General features: G+C 41.8%; 3 protein-coding genes across 3 annotated transcripts; 1 reads left to right on the forward strand and 2 right to left on the reverse strand.

Annotated features, from left to right (window-relative positions):
• Window positions 1–402: 402 nt before the first annotated feature.
• On the reverse strand, window positions 403–6,246 carry ccnc (cyclin C). Its single transcript, XM_080047931.1, has 12 exons — window positions 6,108–6,246; window positions 5,653–5,759; window positions 4,968–5,052; window positions 4,687–4,756; window positions 4,410–4,461; window positions 4,237–4,292; window positions 2,898–2,933; window positions 2,704–2,795; window positions 2,483–2,550; window positions 2,290–2,369; window positions 2,063–2,181; window positions 403–1,739 (listed from the first exon to the last, which is right to left on the reverse strand). Exons 1-12 carry the CDS (start codon window positions 6,137–6,139, stop codon window positions 1,685–1,687), a joined length of 852 nt encoding a protein of 283 aa, XP_079904057.1. The 5' UTR covers window positions 6,140–6,246; the 3' UTR covers window positions 403–1,684.
• A 736-nt stretch (window positions 6,247–6,982) lies between these two features.
• On the forward strand, window positions 6,983–11,421 carry ngs (notochord granular surface; the record flags this gene model as incomplete). The annotated part of the gene is given in 14 exon segments (XM_080048330.1): window positions 6,983–7,032; window positions 7,034–7,109; window positions 7,113–7,130; window positions 7,132–7,337; window positions 7,914–8,079; window positions 8,375–8,524; window positions 8,612–8,731; window positions 8,856–8,951; window positions 9,369–9,503; window positions 9,618–9,728; window positions 9,819–9,929; window positions 10,376–10,500; window positions 10,927–11,214; window positions 11,328–11,421. Coding segments are annotated over 14 exon segments (1,746 nt in total).
• Window positions 11,422–11,788: 367 nt separating this feature from the next.
• Window positions 11,789–17,148, reverse strand: pgm3 (phosphoglucomutase 3). Its single transcript, XM_080047806.1, has 13 exons — window positions 17,062–17,148; window positions 16,249–16,457; window positions 15,746–15,930; window positions 15,330–15,397; window positions 15,088–15,221; window positions 14,729–14,924; window positions 14,228–14,385; window positions 14,056–14,139; window positions 13,877–13,975; window positions 13,649–13,768; window positions 13,336–13,458; window positions 13,005–13,178; window positions 11,789–12,913 (listed from the first exon to the last, which is right to left on the reverse strand). The coding sequence occupies exons 2-13, from the start codon at window positions 16,453–16,455 to the stop codon at window positions 12,824–12,826; spliced, it is 1,638 nt and encodes a 545-aa protein (XP_079903932.1). The 5' UTR covers window positions 16,456–16,457; window positions 17,062–17,148; the 3' UTR covers window positions 11,789–12,823.
• Between the last annotated feature and the right edge of the window lie 1,074 nt (window positions 17,149–18,222).

Genomic DNA, 18,222 nt, shown 5'->3' on the forward strand with positions numbered 1-18,222 from the left:
TCCATGATCCTTCAAAAATATAAACATTGTGTTTCAAGGAATAAAACAATCTGAAGGTATGTCTTTTCTTAACAGAACTAGTGGGGATATATTAGGTGGTGTTAAGCCCTGTTATTTGAACAGTCATGTAACGCAATGTAATTGAGGCCCTGAGAATTGGGAGGAAAACGCCAGGCGGCAATGCAGAACAGGGCTGCATCCAGCATGCCACACTGGCCTCTGTCTCACTGATCTTTCTGGTCAGTATGAGACATTAAATGATATGGAAGTGGCCTCGTTTTCTCAATAGTGATATAATAAGTTTGTAGAAGCATCCAAACGATGCAACGAACATTTTACAGTCTTAATGAAGGGGACAATGTGCTGTTATGCAGGTGTTTCTCTGTAAACAGCAGCTTTTATTTTGTAAGGCTTAAAAGCACCTTGTTTCGAGTACAGCCACACATCTTCCACTGTAGTATAGACATCCAACAGGTGTACGCACACATACTGCCACAATTCAGTGATTAAATAGATGGCGGAAAATAGATAAAAAAAAAGAAGAATGTACAAACAGTAAAAAAAAAAGGCATACAAATCTAGAACGATTGTAATTTGCGTCCACCCATCAGAAATAAAAAATGTTTTAAAGACAAAAAGAGCTTAAACAATTAATTACTCTACAGCTAAAGCAGAATAAATCCAATAACAATTCAGAATGAGCTTTGCAGCGGGAAAACATCTTTGAAATAAACAGGTGCAATGTGTTCTAAAGCAAAACAAGCTCATGATTTCCATTTGAAGTTCCTTGATCAAGCAAAAAAAAAAAAAGAGATTTTGATGAATTTTTTTTAAACTTAAACCAATGTTTACAGCTATTTACAAAAGAAATTAGGAAATGGGAGGGTGGAGGTGGAGTTGTCATGATTCAAAACAGTTCATGGTTCACGGTTCATGATCAACATAGCACAGTCCTCACAGGGCTTTTCCAATCACTACCACAGTTGCACAGGGTGACATCCAATCAGACCCACTCTCTCACAGCACAGGATCAAATCATATTACAGATTAGACTGCTATTGTCCCTGAGGAATGCAAACCCACCCAGAACGGCCACTCGCATGTGACAGACAGACAGACAGACACACACACAAACACACCCTCACACTACTTGTGATCAAGTTCTCGAATCCCAAGGAGCTCCACGGGATAGGACTGGCTCCTCCGGGCTGCTTCAAGGTTGTCAGGATCATCACGATGACATTTAGAAACAGGTTTCTACACATCCCAAGATACCCACTCCCAACTCCCCAGTCACTACTAGTCCCTTCCCCACCCAAAATGTTCCACAGTTTTAGTTCATTTCAAGTCCGGAGCAGAGTAAAAAAAAGAGCCTCAGTGAGACCAACCGCCTGTTCAGAGGAGGAGGCAATTCAGTGGTTGTTCGCTCTAATCCAAAACCCCCATAGTGATCAGAGAAGGGGGGAAGTGAAGACATGGCTCTTGAGTTTGTTGTGGGTGTTGGTCTAAGAGGAAGGGACTTCTTGGTCCACTTAAATGGGATTTTATTTTGTATGTTTTTTTTCTTTTGTTTTTTACACACCGCTGACACCATCAAAAAAGTTGTGCTGTGTGACATTTTTTTAAAACATCACTCCATCTCCACATCACTATGGATGTGTCCGTGTGAATCAAAGACGCCATGCTAAGATTGGCTGTAGGAGTTGCTTTGGTTCCCGTTGGAGCTCTGGTCGCTCTCACTGCAGACGTCACAGGGAGACAGACGGGAACATAGAATTACACACGGCTCATACAAGATGGATTACATGGTAACAAGTGACTTACAGTTTCTAGAAAGACTTCAAATCAATATTATTATTATGGTGTCCTCCTGACTACATGAAGTTGTGACCACCTGACAACATGAAGTCACTGCTACAAGTTTTTCATGGAATATGACACCAGGGGAAATGCTGTTCACACAATTTGTTCCCTGTGTATCTAACTTGAATCAGGCGGGGGTCTATCTAACACAATATGTTCTGTACGTGGATGTTTGCACACACAAGCGGGTGAGATGTACCTGTTGGGAGGCGGTTTGGGCTTTGGCATCTTGTTCAACACGGCGGCTATCTCCTTTCTGTCATCAAAGTTTTTCCACTGGTCGTAGAGCTTTAGGATGACTCGGATAATCTCCAGGATCTTGACAGAAAACGTACACACACACACAAAAAATAACAGAGGATGTTGATTTTTTTTCTAATGTACTATTCTGCTGTTGGGAGAGAATGCAGCTGAGGCCGTTCTTACTTTGTCCATGTCGACAGAGAGCTCGGCGAACCACTGCCTGGCATCTTTCTGCTGCACCACACAGGCCACATGCAGACAGGCTGTGGAGGGGGAAGAAACGGTTTATGGTTACATCTAATGAACGCCATTTTAATTCGTTAACTATATGAAACAACTGCGATGAGATAGGTAATGCCTTGGGGAATAATCTTACCCAGGGCGATCATGAAGGGAGGGTAAAGCAGACACAGATCCGTCCTGTATGTGTCATTCACTATTCGCCTGGTACAGATAGAGACAGAGACACTGAGTTAATGGTAACGACAACAGCTCAAAGTACTTTTCTAATTTGAATTGAATTGAATATTTCAGATCAGCAGATCAATTCTGGTCACAAAAAAAAAGACATAAATATATGACAAGGCAATATCATACCAGGCCAGGGGAAGCAGCATGTCCTCCTGCCCCATGTCCTGCACGTACTGCAGCAGGGGTCTGTAGGGGTGGTACACTATCAGGCAGCAGTCCTGAAAAACAGATCACATGATCAGACAATAGGCATTCCATCCGATCAAACAAAACACAAACTTACAGTACAGCAGCAATGAGACAGAGCCCTCTCCTCTCACCATCAACTCCAGAAGGTAGAACTCACATTCTAATATCTGTAAAGAGAAAATGTTAAAATTGTATTAAACATGTCACACAGTAGAACTCAACCAGTTTGACAGTGTTGGAAAGCAAAAAAACGGTGGTCTTTGTGGGAAAAACACACCCTTGTCATGTTGAAAATAATGCTTCAAAAATCAAGAAAAATATGTCCTTGGGTCGTTTATGAAGTTTCTTTCCTTGTTTACAGTGCATGTATATTCCTATGTGAAAACCCTATATTTTTTTGTGGGGGGGTTGTTCCAGAGATATATAACAAACAAACACCGTTTGTTATCAATATATTGTCTACGTCTGCGAGGATGGATTTGAAGAATTTATGTGTAGGAGTCGCAGCACCCCGCTATCTCGTTCCTTATAGTGTGAACCACTCCCTCCTTTTATCGCTCCGTGGTGGTGGCTGACTATAAATAATAGTTTACACAGCTTCATGGACAGGCCGCGTGTCAGAACAGCCCCGGTGACGCCCTAGCAACTGGGTGAAGATGCAGTAGAAATGAAACAGTGTTGGTGCACGCCACTCCACACCACCGTGAGACATGCGGCGCCGAACCAATGCTTGCGTCGCGGTCCAGGACATCTCTCACGGCAACACGATTTTAATCGGAGCTCTGCGAACATTAGTTGTGGAATCTCACGCATTGGTCCAACACTCACATGGCAACGTGATAGGGTTTAAGGGGTCATTGGCAGCTGTTAAGTAGCATGGCTGTGCATAAATAACTTTGCAGAGGAAGCAGGGAAACAATTAAGTGATTAATGGTGTCGCTGAACCACCAGCAGATGGTTGATGTGTTAAAACTGTTGTTAATATTTATCACTCTGTTGTTAATATGTATCGCTATAACTAGAAATATCTATACATCTATCGATACCGATATATCTACTGTATATCTTTGCATCCATCTATCCAGCTTTCTATCCATACATTTAAAGATACTGTATATCTATATATTTTAGTTTGACTGTTGTAGCATACACTTAATTTTAGTTGAACTACAGTGCATCTCTCTTCCTCCTCAAGCCGAGACACGTTTTTAAACGTTGCGTTGCTCCCTGACCTCTAGACCCTCGCTGGAGCCTGTCTAATGCTCAAAGTTTGTCAAAAAGCCAATCTGCACCCTCTAATTGAGTACTTTGTCTTTGTCATTGTGTTATTAGCCTGCTGCAAGAGTAATTTATTGTTTGATCATTGTCATTTCTAATGATAGTTTTTAAGTTGCACTCGGTGTTAATCACTCTGGATAACAGCACATTAAATGCCTAAAATGAAACTTGTAATGACAACATTATACTTACATGATTCATTCTGTAAGGGAACTCTTTTGGAAAGGCATAGGAAAATCTTGTTTTCACTGTTTGAGAAAAAGAAAACATGCTTATACGTGATCCAATGCAGAACTAAACACAATTTGAGAGATTTGATCTACTTTCAGGGTTTAGGAGATGGGTTTCCCAAAATGTCGACTTACAAACAGATGTTGCTGCAGAGATAAGCCTGGTATTTGACACAACTCCAAATTCCTGAAGAAAAACAAAACATAAATGTTTGAGCTCAGATCCGATGAATACAGCACTGGTAGCACAGAACAGCTACTAAGGGAACTGATGATGAGTAGCAGGGCAGTGTGTGGCCTTCGGTGAAAAACCCAAGGCAGAGTATGGATTTGTATTTTGCTCACCATTAACCACGAGCTCAGATGCTAACAATATGCAAGTATAACATTTTCGGCTTGAACACCTCCATACCTCAACTTTAGAAGCCAGGAAAACACAGGTGGGAGCCATGAGCACTGGATCTATACTTTTCAAAGAATACCTACGAAAAGGGAGAGATAAACATTTGAACAAGTAAGAATAGAGCACAAGAGGTAGCTGATAAAAAAATATATAATAAATGTGGTGGATCAAAGTGTCAGATAAGGCTTTCAAATGTAGAGCAGCTGCAATGGCTTCCAAACACATTATTATATGACCCAAATGAAATCGATCCTAAAATGACTTTTATGAAGCTGTTGCCTCTTCCTCACCTGGCGTAGAAGCGTTTGAAGTAGACAGTTGCCGTGGCGATGACCTGCTGCCGTAGCTTCAGATGTTCCCCCAAAGCCTGGATCACTGAAAGACACAGAATTAAACACTAACACTGAGATTCTTCCCACAGGCAATCATGACTGTACACACTGATGTCACCAGGGCCTCCACCTTGTCCCACATACTGCAAATGTCATTTTATTGAGATCCTCAAATAGCATTGCTGCTCATCATACATTTGAAAATACTGAACATGTATATTTGCACAAGCTGTTCTCTTATTTTTTTTTGTACCTTTCCTTATAGGCTAGACGTTATACAAACACCTGTGTGCATCTAATCTACTTTATTGCTTGTTGCTATTTTTCATGTATTGTTTTACTTCACAACAATGTTAAGCATTGGCACTTTTCATTTCACTGTACACCCAACACATGTCTGTGACAAATTACGTTATTGACTATGAGTCTTAAAAAAAATAAAAAATAAAAATCCTGAACTTGGTCTGCTAGTTTTACATGATACGTGTGTGCACATCATTTTCAAACGATTCAAGAAAACTCGCTACAAGGAATCTAATATATTTCAGTTAGACTGTATTCACACATTTACTAATAAAGTGAACAGGCATAGAAAATCGGTGCAGATATCAGATTGTGAGGAGTCAATTAAACAAACAAATACCATTGGCAAAGAAGATCTGCAGCTTCCAGTACTCCTCCTCAGATAGAAACTTCAGATCCTTCTGGCGCTCTTTCATCAGGTCCTGCTTGTCCAGAACCCACTGCAGACTTTTAACGCATAGAATAAAAAAATATAATATATCACTTATATACCAGCAGGTTAGTCAACCTGTCACCATCGACCAAGCACAGCAGTCAACAAAAGTCCCTGTTAGCTCTCTTCATAGCTTCCAAAAAGCATGGCAAATCAAAATCTAATTATACTTACAACAACCATTATTTTTGTAATGTTTATTTTCCTTCTTTATTTATATTTAAACTATTTTATACCGCAGCAATAGTCCGGGGGAGACTGTTAGCGTTGCCGCACCGACACAGCTAACATTAGGCCTCATAACACAACACAACGTTTACTTATTCAAGACGTAATGCGTCGACATGTTAATTAAAACTCACTAATGAGAACTCTGCCAGAAGTTTCCCGCCATGTCGCAGCAGTTGAGGTAGAGGAGCACACTTTAAATCGATGTATCTTTCCTACGGACAAGTACAACAGCAGTGAAAAAGTATTTATGCTAGGCAAACACAAGAGTAACGTAAAAAACCTTCCGTAGAAGGACACAGAACTCAGACTTGTGGTTCCGGGAACTTTACTTCCGCCTCCAAAATTTCAAAAGAAAGGTTTATTTTCTTATTCCTTTGTGAGATGGGTAACACTTTACAATAAGGTACACAACATTGTAGTAACTACTACATAGGAATGCATTACCTACTATATATATATATATATATATATATATATATATATATATATATATATATATATATATATATATATATATATATAATATATATATATATATATTTGTAACTACTAGGCCTACATAGTTTTTTTTTTGTTTTGTTTTTGTTGTTTTATTATTAACTAGGCTACTAGAGTAATGCATTATAGGCTAACATCGGGGTTTTTAACATAACAATGCAGTAGTTACAAAAAAAACTAAAAACTACCTATGTGGTAGGCCTAGGCCTATAGTTACTAAACTTAAAAACTAGTAGCCTAGGTCATGCATAACTATGTAGTAGCCTAGTTACTACAATTGTGTGTACCTTATTGTAAAGTGTTAGCAATAGGGGGTAAAGCCTATAGGCGTAGCTATATGTGGGAGCCTATCTGGCAAAAAAAAACGGATTCTGATTCTGAATGTACAGTAGTCCATCATGTAGGCCTACTGTTAAACAGGTCAGTCCACACAACAGGGAGTCTCATTATTATAAAATTAAGAGTATTTAAACCGTCTGTCATAAATTAATTGTCGTAACCCTGATAGATGTTTGCAGGGACACTCACTCTCGGATTGGGAAGGTTCAACATTCCTTTGCAGTGTTAGGGAAGGGCTGAGTTCTATAAAGTCCCCACCTCAGACTGAAGGTGTGAGTGGACAGTATTCAGTTTCTTAGTTTGAAGTTGCATTAGTGAAAGGTCAACATGAGCCGCAGTCCAGAGAGGATGTCTTCATACCGCCGACACTTTGAGTGCACCTTGGCCGCCCCTGTTTCCTACCAGATGCGGGTGTCCAGTCCCTCTCCCACCCGGAGGGATACTCGCCACCGGTCGGCCAGCTTCACCCGCAGTGGTGGGACGATGGGTCGCAGGTCTATCTCCAATAAAGCTCGCGTTGCCAGGTGAGTCAGTCACCTGTCAGTCACAATGTTGTTCGGACTCCCATTCGCTTAGTGTTAAATGTGCAGAAACCTGAGAAACTGCTCAAGGAGAATGACATATGTAACAGGCTTCAACTGGCACTTAAATTACATTTTCTTTAGCCTTAAGGGAGGTTTAGAGGAATTGTGCTAAATATTCCTGTTGTAGCCTATGCCTTATTGTTATAAATTATTTAAATGTCCTTGATTTGATATTGATTTAGTGATTATTTATTTTGTTTTATGTCCTCGATTTTATTTTTCACTCATGTCCTTGTTTTTATATTATTGTTTTAGTGACTTGCATGCCCTGTTGCTATTCCAGGCATTTGTATTTCGCACTTTTGGTATATTGTGGTCTAACTTTTATTGTGTACTTTATTTTGTGTAATTGTCTAAATTGTACCACAGATAACAAGAAAAACAGTTGATGGATTGATTGATGGATATAGTGTGCATATGAATGTAACTGATAGATCAATAAACCCTGTTCTAAATGGGTTGAAAAAAACATCCATAAAACCAAAAAGTATGATTAATCTACTGTAAACCCAACAGCAGCGTTAGTATGGAAGCGCTGTGCTATGGTATGTCCATGGGGCTTGGGCCACAACTGGACCTGGATGCAGCTTCAGCAGAGAACCAGGCCTTTATGATGACTCGAACCAATGAGAGGCAGGAGATGGTAGCCCTCAACGACCGTCTTGCAGTCTATATTGAAAAGGCAAGAGGACCAATCACACAAAGACACACATTTGCCCATGTAGCATTTTTTTTAAACTGCTACACAAATCATTATCAGTAGAAATTCTACACATATGAACTTTGCTATCTGACATATTATACTTTTTTCAGCCCTGAACTCTTTGGAGTCTTTAGCCCATAACTTTATTTTTCAGTTATTCTTACATAAAACATAAGAACAAAAGCAAACGTTTGAGCCATATAACTGAATTACTCTGTTTTGGGACTTCTCGTAACCATCAGGTAGTCTGTCTCTCTTTCATTTCCCCTTGTAGGTGCGATCCCTGGAGTCAAAGAACAATCTCCTGGAGGCTGAGATTGCGGCCTTCAAGAGCCGCCATGTCAGACCTTCAGGACTAAGGCAGCTCTACGAGTCTCAGCTGAAGGATCTCAACAGGGTGGCCAATCAGATGAGAGTCCAGAGGGTGAGGGGGCGGTCATATCTCATGATCAAAACATGTTAGGAACATGGTAGGCTTATGATCATTTTACTGTCTATCTGGTATGTTCAGGATGTGTCTTTGGCTGCCAAAGAGGCCATGTTGGGCCGGTTAGACATGCTGAAGGTTAAATACGAAGAGGCCGTGGATGCCCGCAAGAAGACAGAGCTTGAGATTGAGGCTCTGCGTCCGGTAAGAAACAGTGGAACTTTGCATTTAGTGAGAATTCAAAGCTGTAAGTCAATAGAGGGCTATTTATTTGGTGCATTAATTCTCCATAACACATTCAAACCATGTGCGCTTCAATGTCCCTCAGGATGTAGATAAAGCAACCTCGGCCCGAATCGCACTGGAGAAACACCTGGAGCACCTGGAGGTCGAGCTGGCCTTCCTGCAGAGGGTTCACAAGGAGGTAATGCATGTTTGTCCGTCTGTGTATATTAGTGAGTGATTGGTTGGGGGGGAGGCATGCCTTTGATTTGACCATAAATGGTTTAATGGGCCAGCAATTATTGATATGAAAGGTTTCATATCGTTCCAGACCTTTGCTGATGGATAGAGAGAGAGTAAGACCGTGATCATGGCAATTATCAGAATGGTGTGAAGGGGCTAATGGGAGGCTAAAGAAAAAGAGAAGCTGTGACTTACTGACTGCAGAGTGGTGGGCTGGACCTACCTTAATAACATACATTAATCTTTCCATGTCACTTACTCACATAGCAGATCTAAGGCTGTATCTAGAAAGTCATATAGACCTGTGTTTTCAGCGCTGCAGTGCATACACGGATTTTCTTCTAACTCTGTTCCTTTGTTTGTGAACCATTGAAAGGAAATCGAGGAGCTGATGCAGCAGATCTATGCATCAACCACCACGGTGGAGCTGACCTTTGGCCTCCCGGACCTCTCCTCTGCCGTCAGACACATTCAGTCTCAGTACGACAGCATTGCCGCCAAAAACCTGCAGGTATGGGTGTGAGAATGAAGCAGTATACTGTGTTCACTTCAACTCCCCCCTCTCTCCTAAAGGATCCATACAAAGCAGTGAGCATCTATTGAAAAAACCCTGTTGCCTCTCCAGGAAATGAGCGCTTGGTACGGGTCAAAGTTCGAGGACCTGACCAACCGCTCCACCAAACACGTGCAAAGTGTCCGAAGTGTGAGAGAAGAAATCGCAGGCTATAAGAAGGATGTGAGTAGGATTCCCTGTCTTTGTTTTTGTTTGGTTACTGTTACCCACTGCTGAGCACTGTCTACATTTTATGTGTGTGTGTCTGTGTAGATTCTCAACAAGGGACGTGAACTGGACTCCCTGAGGACGAGGAATGAGTATTTGGAGGCTCAGATTCGTGATGCGTTGGAAAAACACAAGAAGAAGGAGAACGACCTGGAGGTAACTGCCCTGATGTGCCAGTGCTTAATGTTCTCTCAGGCCGTTGATTTCAATTAGACATAATAGTAAGACAGAGTACAACCTTCTCCCTGGTAATATGAGTTCATTGCTTTTGTGTCCGTACAACATTGAAGAGTTTTTGCATTCCTTTATGTAGAGGGACCATAAATCCCCAGTTCAAAAAGCAGTGAGGCACAGGGAGGACTTACCAGGTGTTCTCAAAGAGTATATACATGAATATTTTCTTTCTTTCGGGTGTGTGTATATATGCATTTAAATAGCAATTTAATAAAAGTAAATAAATGCTTCTTCATATTATTATTTTTGGACAAAGGTAAGTTAATATTGTTCTGTTTGCTTGTTTCAACTTTTATTGTATTATATTATATCCTCCATACTGTAAATGCTTGATAATAAGGCCATTCTGTTGTATCATATTGCAACAGGAGCGTATAGAGGCCATCAAGCTGGATCTGAAGGTCACCAAGGAGAAGATCGCTCTGCTGCTGCGAGAATACCAGGACCTGCTCAATGTTAAGATGGCTCTAGAGATTGAAATCACCACCTACAGGTGAACTAAACACCGGTTCTGTTATGAAGCAGCATCACCATGCAACTGGCAATGCCAACGGGATATCATACACACCACCGATGAGTGCCCAGCAGCATCCATTCTGACTTAACTCCAAAGATTGAAAATATACAAAGTATATACAGTATATATATATATATATACATGTATTTTTTTTTAGGTTACTGTGTAATTTGTTTAGTTTTTACTTTGATGTTAATTTTGAAGATTTTCATATGTAAAAAAAAATATTTGTTTTTGTTTTTTTTAGAAGATGAAGATAATGGATAGGCACCAATAAGCTTTTTGCTTCAGCCTAGGCCTTTTCAGTCACTTTTTGTTCTTGAATGTGTATAATGATATGTTTTTTTGTTTTAAAATAACTCAATAAATCTACTTCTATTCCCATCTGTTTGTATTTGTCAGGAAGCTGATCGAGGGGGAAGACAGCCGCCTTAGCACCATGGTCCATCACATGTCCCTAGTCGGAGGCCTGCGTCTCACTTCCGGAGCCGCTTGCATTCGAACAGACTCCGCGTCAGTCTCGGCCGCCGTGGGGACTTCCACTGCAGATGGAGCCCCCGGTGCAACGTCCGATAACGAGCCTGAGAAAGCTGCTGGCGGAGCCCGGGTGGAGATGGCCTCATCGGACACACAGACAGACTTAGAGGAGCAGGCAACCGAGATGTCCGAGAGGAAGACTGTCCTTATCAGGTAGAGGGTGGTGACTGTGGCCCACAATGTCTTCCGTCCTTAACATTTCAGCAATTTGTTTCTCAGAATCTCTTACTGACACAGTCAAATTTCCCTCGCCCCTTTTCTCCCAGAACAGTTAAGACAGATGAGGACACTTATGAGAGCGACACACAGGAGCGCACCATCACTATTTCGGGAGCAGCGGACGACACAGATGAAGAATAGACCAATTTCTTTATCCCAAAATCTCACAGAGGGACCCTTTGCTAACCAAATGCATAAACGGCAGCGATTCATGTCATGATATTCAGGTTTTTTTTCCAATGCTTTGGAAATTAGTTTGTTTTTTAGTTTGTTGAAAATGTATTTATCCTGTATGGAGAGCCTTTACATAGATATAAACACTGTGTCCCCGCTCTGCTCTGCCTGCTCCTAACCCCGCCGCCCAGCCTCGCACTGCTTTTCTTCTCTTTTAATCCTCCTGTGTGTCGGGATCGTGTCTTTTAAATAACTAAATAAACAGTAAGCAATCATGGTTTTGGTTTTTATTTAATGTTAAGAAATGCACACACTTAGACTTTCTCCCTTTTCTATTCTTTATTTGTACCAAAGAAACAAAGGCTTTCCAATTTACATTTAGCTGTTACAGTACAATGTTGCCAACTCCCCTCATGTCAACTTTCACGTAACTCAAACTCATGGACCTTTCAATGTATAAAAAAAGAGTCTAATTAGAAGAAAGTCACATAATAACCAAACTTTTTTGTGAAACCGTCCCCATAGCCTGTATTTACGTGTGAAGACATCTGATTTAAAAAAGAATTATGGCATATTTACAGCACTGTGGCTCATTTGTATGACACAGAAACCCATAATTTACAGTCACACACATGGCACCCTGTTTGAGAGCCAAGTAACTTTCCTGTAGAAGCACAACATGCCTTCAGTCAGTGCGTTTACATGCACTCATAATCGGGTAACTAAACGAATAAGACCTCAACAGGACTTTTAAACTGCATGTAAACACCTTTATCCGATCTACTTCGCACACAAATCGGCACGATAACGGACAAGAGATGTCGGATAAGAACACCTAGATAAGTCGTTCGTTGTCGGCTTTCTCTCTGCATGTATACAGGGATCGGACATCGCATATCGGACTTCTCGTTCTGTGCTTGTGTGCCTGCGCGTAATAGGCTACACCATGGGTTGTTGCCGGAAGAGAACCGGACGTGGCTCTTTCAACACTTGTTGAAAGCATGGTTGAAAGGGCTACGGCGCCACCTAGCATAGTGGAGACAGCCATGCATTGGACATTTATCCGATATCTGAAAGGCCATGTAAACTCAGACAAGTGACACGGTCCGTTCGAGTGTCTAGTTCGATATATGTGATAATCTAATCTAGTTGTGCCATGGAAACGCACTGACTGTATCATCCAGTGTGTCCCCTATCTTCACAATGACAGGCCAATACCAAGAAAATAGTACAAAGTGCCAATAACAGTGCGAAATAATTTGGCACATCACCAAAAAAGAAGCAGTTTTTGCTAAACTCCAATTTTAGAAACTGTTATGGCCTGTGTTCAAAAAGCAAGGTTTGATTGGTGAGTGTTGTGTAAAGTTTTTTAGTGCAATGGCTTGGGTTCACCCCCCACTCCCCCAGCATGATGATAGACTGCCAGGCTGACTTCATGTGCGAGGGCATCGGCGCTCTCCTAAAGCAGAAACACAATACCTGTAAGCATCAGAGGAGGGAAAGCAAAGGACCAGCAAAAGGTGCAAAAAAAAGAAAGAAGACATTCTCACCTGTGTATCTGCCTCGGCGTAAACTCGAACCACATCCTCGGTGCCTGAGGGCCTCACGAAGGAGCGGGCCTGTCTGTACTTCTTCACCGAGCTGTCAACGGCCTCCTGCAGGCCTGCAGGGCACACTGCCCGTCTCTCTGCATCTGTTGTTTCTATCACCCTTCGGTCCGACACCTATGGGAACATGTTGAGGACATATATAGCTATCTATGACCGTTTATACACAATACAGTATATTCACATGAAAGAGGCACTGTTGTGACTAAAAAAATAGTTCTGACTAAAATAATCAGAACTATCTCACATTATACTATGTTAATTCAATGAGTACCTTGACTTTGAGCTGCCTGTTTGGCAGGTCGCTGTAGATCGCATCCCACTGCTGTACAGTCAAACCCTTGATGGCCAATATGGCTTCAATCAGCAGCATGTCGGATATGGCATCACCTACAGTCTTAAGACAATATCAAAACAGACCTATCAGAACTGCGAGTGTATGCAGTAAAAATGCGGTTTCGCTGTGTGTGTGTCAGTGTGTGTGTGTGTGTGTGTCATTGTGTGTGTGTGTATGTGTCAGTGTGTGTGTGTGTGTGTGTCAGTGTGTGTGTGTGTGTGTCATTGTGTGTGTGTGTGTGTGTGACAACCTGGTTGATTAGGTTGATGGTGTTCTTCAGCAGGAGAGCCGCTCTCTTCATCTCATCAATGGTAGAGGGGTTCTCAGCTAGCTGCTGGATCTTCTCTTCTGCTGCCTCACTGAACAACACCTGCCCAAGACACCAAAAACCCAATAGTTATTATAAGGGCTGTATCATGTTGTATGAGTGACACTAGAAAAAAATGACTTGTAATATTGTGCTGTCTGATCTACTCACAGTTCCATGACCGTTGGCCTCAAAGTACACACCAATGTCAAACTTTTGCGCTTCGTGATGAAGGTGCTTCACGCCAGTTTTAGTACACCTCACTTCTACCTAAGTCGCATAAAACATTAATTGATTTATTCATATTTTGGGGGAAAAAGGTAACAAATGAAATGCATGTTTGTCCTTACCTTCATAGTGTCTTCCAGATAGTGTGTTGAGCTTCCGTTGGCATAAGCAGTTTGCACCACTGCTATCTTCAAGTCTATACCAGCCTGTGTGAGCAGAAACAAATAATGATCCACTATGAGTTTGTGCACATGTGCCTGTTTGTTAATATCGTGTTGGTATCCGAGAGTGTACCTGTGTGAGCAGCTCTTTGAGGAAAGTGCTGATCAGAGTAGCGATTTTGTCTCCGTCCAGCAGGTGAAAGTGTCCCTCTGAGTCTGTGTAGTAGTAAACTATTCGGTCAGCATCGCCGTCGAAGGAACAGCAACGCTCCCCTGGGTTCATACTGATGCCTTTATAGAGAGAACAGGATAGAGGTTGCATTTAAAAGGGGCACGGAAAATTTTAAAATTTAAACTTTTCTGAAAAAGAACCACATTGTTCATGAGTCTAGATGCAAACATCAACCGAATATTTCTAAAGATTAAAAGACCAAACGTTATAGGCATAATTTTTTACAGTTTGCTGAATAACAGTCTCCATCTAATCAAATCTACGATTTCATATGAAAGTAACTGCAGGAGCAGCACACCACTCTATTACGATACTTTACTTAGAAGTAGATAAAGAGTTCGATACTTTTTTCTCTTTGCTTTCAACCCTACTAACTGAAATGTACTGTCAATAAAGTCGCACCTGTTGGAGGATTTTGCTGCACTTTGACAAAGTCGGCCCCACAGCCTTGGTTGAGCTTTCCTTTACTGCCATCGTTGAATAGAGATAAATGCAGCTCCTTCTTCAGGTGAGCCTCCATCTCGCGCAACTTTAGAGCCCCAATACCATTGGCGCCGTCCACAGATAGGTGCTTCTGGTCGTCTGTGCAATTGTGAGCCTAGCAGAGAGAGAGAGAGAGAGGTAGAGGTAGAGAGAGAGGACAATTGGTTGGAAGTAGAAAAGAGTGACTCCTGGATGGATGGGCGTGACACACAAGACACACCCAAATGCAAAAGGGCTTGAAATGAAGTCAAACAAACACGCACACCCCGTTTTCTTACATTCTTGGTGAGCTGAATGAAAGCTTGGCTGAGTTTCTTATAGTATCCTTCCACCGTGGCTTCTCCATATTTACCCTGTGTGTTCTGACAGCAAACCATGTAGTGGAGCTGCGGGGTGGTCACCAAACCATAGTCTGATGAGAGACGCAGCAGGCAAAAGAAAACAGTACATACATTTAAATAATTAAGTGAGTAAACAAAGCAATTCAATATGAGAATATACAGTTTTAAATGAAGCCTACCTTTGCTGTTACCACCGAGTGCAGATACTCCATCCAGTACAGCCTGTGAAAGGCTGGCACTGCTGCTTCTATAGTTAGAAGACAAGGGTGATTTTAAGTAATTTTTGACACCTGTTTTGTATATAAATAATATAAATAATGCTTGATGCAGAAGTAAGGGATAATGTATAGCTAACGGGTTACTCTCGATAAAATAAGGGCCGGCAAGGTGAACAGGCGTCCGACGTGCAGGCCTACTAATCCCTACTACTCTTTGAAGGAGTGGTAGGCCGTAACTGTTGGTAGATGTCTGTCAGCGGCTTAATATAGTATAGAATATAGTCTGATAGAAGTGCATGTTAGTTGACTTATCTGTGCTGTTACCTGGATGGAATTAGGTGTAGCATAATATGAAATCAAAATGACTTTTCAGATACCTGGTGTCTTTGCCCACAAACACGTTAGCCTGCTGGCTCATGTTTATGGCCTCCTTCTCCACGACGTCCTTCAGAGTGGTGAGCAAATCTTCCTGCTCAGTGTTAGCCAGCTGGGTGGCATAGACCTCCCATGCCGCTGTCAACATCTCCCCCATGGGGTCAACCAACTTCACCCCGTTGTCCTCCTAAACCAGGGCAGATAAAGAGAGATGGAGAAAGAGAGAGAGATGGAGAGAGAGACAGCAGGAAATTAAATGGGGGGGATCTGTTTATATCTTTTAAACTGGAAGGATGACAGAAAATGAAAAGGGTGAGGTGGAAACTGTCCATTTCCAAAAAACAGTAGGAAAGGATAAAGGGCTTATGGGATCAAATAAACCAAAGGCCATGACTCGAAAGATTAACAAACATGAAACTAAATATATCCACACAGGTTGCAAACCATAGATCTATGGCGAGAAAATAAATAAATAAATATGATAATATTCTTTGAATCCTCTCACCTCAGGGTTGTGCGATGCAGTGACCATGACTCCGATGGTTGCTTTAGTCTTTTTGGAGCGGAGAGTGGCCAGCAGTCCCATCCTGAACATGATGTGGTCCAGTTGTTTGGCATTGGTCCTGAAACCAGCGGTGCCATACTGCAACAACAACCCCACAGGCTTCGGGTGCAGACTGGACTGCTTTAATACATCCTCAAACTGGGCCATCCCTGAAACACGTTATAAAAGACATAACGTCAAGGTCCTTTACTGAAGTAGTAGGGCCTACGTAGTAGTGGCAATAACACAATGGAAATACATAGACCTAAGTATTAAGTATAGCCTACGATTTAAATAACAGAAGTATCAACAATAAAATCAACAAAATATAGGCTACTCAAAGTATAAAGGTTAAAGTAATTGTTCTGCAGCAAGATTAGCGCTATTGCAGTTAAATTATCATGTGGGAATAAGACATGTACTACGGTAGGCTAATACTTTTTTATAGATGCATAAACGAGTTAAAGTTATTTTAATTGTTGCATCGAGTTGAGGCGAAGAAATAAACTATTTCAAATACAAAGTAAAAATAATACACAAATCAAAACATTAAGAACACTATCTTCATGAAGATAAAAAACAGAAAGAGATAAGAGGTCAAAGTTTGCAGCAAATGACAGCAGCATCTGAAGAGACAGTTAAACATCAACCACCAACTCAGCTAGAATAGGCTAAATCAGTCCAAAGTGGTGCCTCCTGAGCCAAACGTTAAAGACAGCGCTCAAACCCATGGTTATAATAATAAGCGCTTAAAGCTCATTTAAATTCACTTACTGTTTTGTTTTCTGGATGTTTTATCAATTGTGGCGAGACCACGGAGGTGAAACGCTTCCTGGTTCCTGCCTGCTTGGGTTGACGTGGCCACAGTCTCGCGTCACGTACGGCCTACGTCACGCGCTCGCTCTGTTGCAGTGCCGCCACGACCGATTCCTTGATTTTATTTCATACATGCACGTTTTTACAAAAGAAAAGGCTGTCTGCTTTTAGTGCATTTCCAGGAAGACACGTGATAGGCATACTTGTTGTTGTTGTTGATGACAGCCTTATAAGCTTTCTGTTTTGTTCTTCTAGCAGGATTGTGGGCCAAAGTAAAACACTAACCCAAACGGTCTGTCTAATGTCCCACCCATCATCTGCTACTCTGCATGCAGTGCAAGCAAACTAAGTGATGCATAGTTTTACACGCAGCAGCACGTAGCCTAAGCTATACTATAGGCTATAAGCCACAATCAAGCTACTATATTAACCCTTTGTCGCATAGTGATATGGGTTTCTGTACAGTGACCCTGTGTCGACTCCCCTTTAAGAAACATGGGATGCGACGAGTGTCATCCAACCCTGTCCAAGCACCGGCTGGGGGGGAGGAGAGACTGGATGGACGTAGGCCTATAGGAAGGTTAAATAAATAAAGAAACGACAGGGGGACGGAGAAGAAGGAAATTCCCTTCTGTCTTTTCTTCTTCCTGAGCATCTTGCGCTGCGCAGTAGGCTATTGGCGACACCACCGGCAGCGGTGCGCATTTTCAATCGACCCGAGGGGAGGACCGAAGCGTCTATAGCCTATCAGAGCCGAAACATATCTGATCAGAGAGGAAAGAAAAAACACAATTTAACAGCTGAGAGAGATTTTGAGTTTTTGTTACTCTTATTTTGAAAGAGTGTTTAATGCTCTGACGTGACGTGACGTGGGGAAAGGCAGCCAAACCTGATGCACCCCTCCAAACGGGATATTTAGGCTATCCGATTTATGGTGCGTTGATTTACGTTCCGTCATTTTCCTAGGAATATTCTCTGGAAAATCAGAGGACCGTCGCTTGCACTGCATTTTCATTGGCCCGTTTTTGTGAAATAGGCTTTTTGCTTCGGGGTGACAAAATAGCTTTTATTGCCAGCTGTGTGTTACATAACGGAGCGGCATTAGCTGTCCAAGGTGCT

The sequence above is a fragment of the Ammodytes marinus genome (assembly GCF_949987685.1).
Source record: "Ammodytes marinus genome assembly, chromosome: 19".
In the NCBI taxonomy this organism is placed as follows: Eukaryota; Metazoa; Chordata; class Actinopteri; order Uranoscopiformes; family Ammodytidae; genus Ammodytes; species Ammodytes marinus.